Genomic DNA, 688 nt, shown 5'->3' with positions numbered 1-688 from the left:
GGGCGCGCGCGTGTGTGGTGGTGGTGTGTGTGTGAGGTGTGTGTGTGGCGGTGTGCGCGCGCGGCACGCAAGAGAGGCGGTCTCCCAGTCAGCGCAGAGACCCGCCCCAGGCGAGAGGAGCAGCCGCGGCGGCAGCGGCACACATGCGGCGCGCTGCCGAGGGCGACCCCCGCCTCACTTGGTGGCAAAGGTGGGCGCCGGCAGCCAGACGAGCATGAAGTCGGCGATGATCGCCCTGCGGGAGGAAAGGAGGAGGAAAGGAGGAGGGCAGGAGGGGCGGGAGGGGTGGAGGGGTGGAGGGAGGGCTGGAGCGAGGGCTGGCATTCGGCGGCGGCACGTCGGGCAGGGCGCTGGGCGCTGCACCGCCCCCGCACAAGGGAGAGGCGAGGGCGGGAGGCAAAGGGGGCCGCGCCCCGGCTCCAACGGCCGGGTGGACACGCACACACATACACAGCCCAGCGCACGGCGGCGGCCCCTCTCAAGACGGCAGGACGGAGGGAGGCGGGAGGGAGGAGGAAAGGAGGCGGGAGGAGAGGGAGCGGGGCGGCCGCGCTCACATGACCAGGTTGGCAAACACAAAGTCCAGCTCGCTCTTGAAGTCGTCGCCGCGCTTGGTGTACTCTGCAGGTGTGTGTGTGTGTGTGTGTGTGTGTGTGAGAGAGAGAGAGAGAGAGAGAGAGAGAGTGGA

The 688-nt window shown here is 69.8% G+C and overlaps 1 protein-coding gene across 1 annotated transcript in view; it reads right to left on the bottom strand.

The window, feature by feature from the left end:
- Window positions 1-174: 174 nt before the first annotated feature.
- Window positions 175-688, bottom strand: part of CHLNCDRAFT_139161 (hypothetical protein) — a gene marked incomplete at both ends in the record, with an annotated part of 3,526 nt that continues 3,012 nt past the window's right edge. The window contains 2 exons of the mRNA XM_005844297.1: window positions 175-235; window positions 558-619. Coding sequence (XP_005844359.1) covers window positions 175-235; window positions 558-619 — 123 coding nt within the window. The remainder of the gene's footprint in view (window positions 236-557; window positions 620-688) is intronic.

Source organism: Chlorella variabilis, assembly GCF_000147415.1.
Source record: "Chlorella variabilis unplaced genomic scaffold CHLNCscaffold_23, whole genome shotgun sequence".
In the NCBI taxonomy this organism is placed as follows: domain Eukaryota; kingdom Viridiplantae; phylum Chlorophyta; class Trebouxiophyceae; order Chlorellales; family Chlorellaceae; genus Chlorella; species Chlorella variabilis.
Note: the sequence above shows the minus strand (reverse complement) of the source record. Positions and strands in the feature narration are given on the sequence as shown.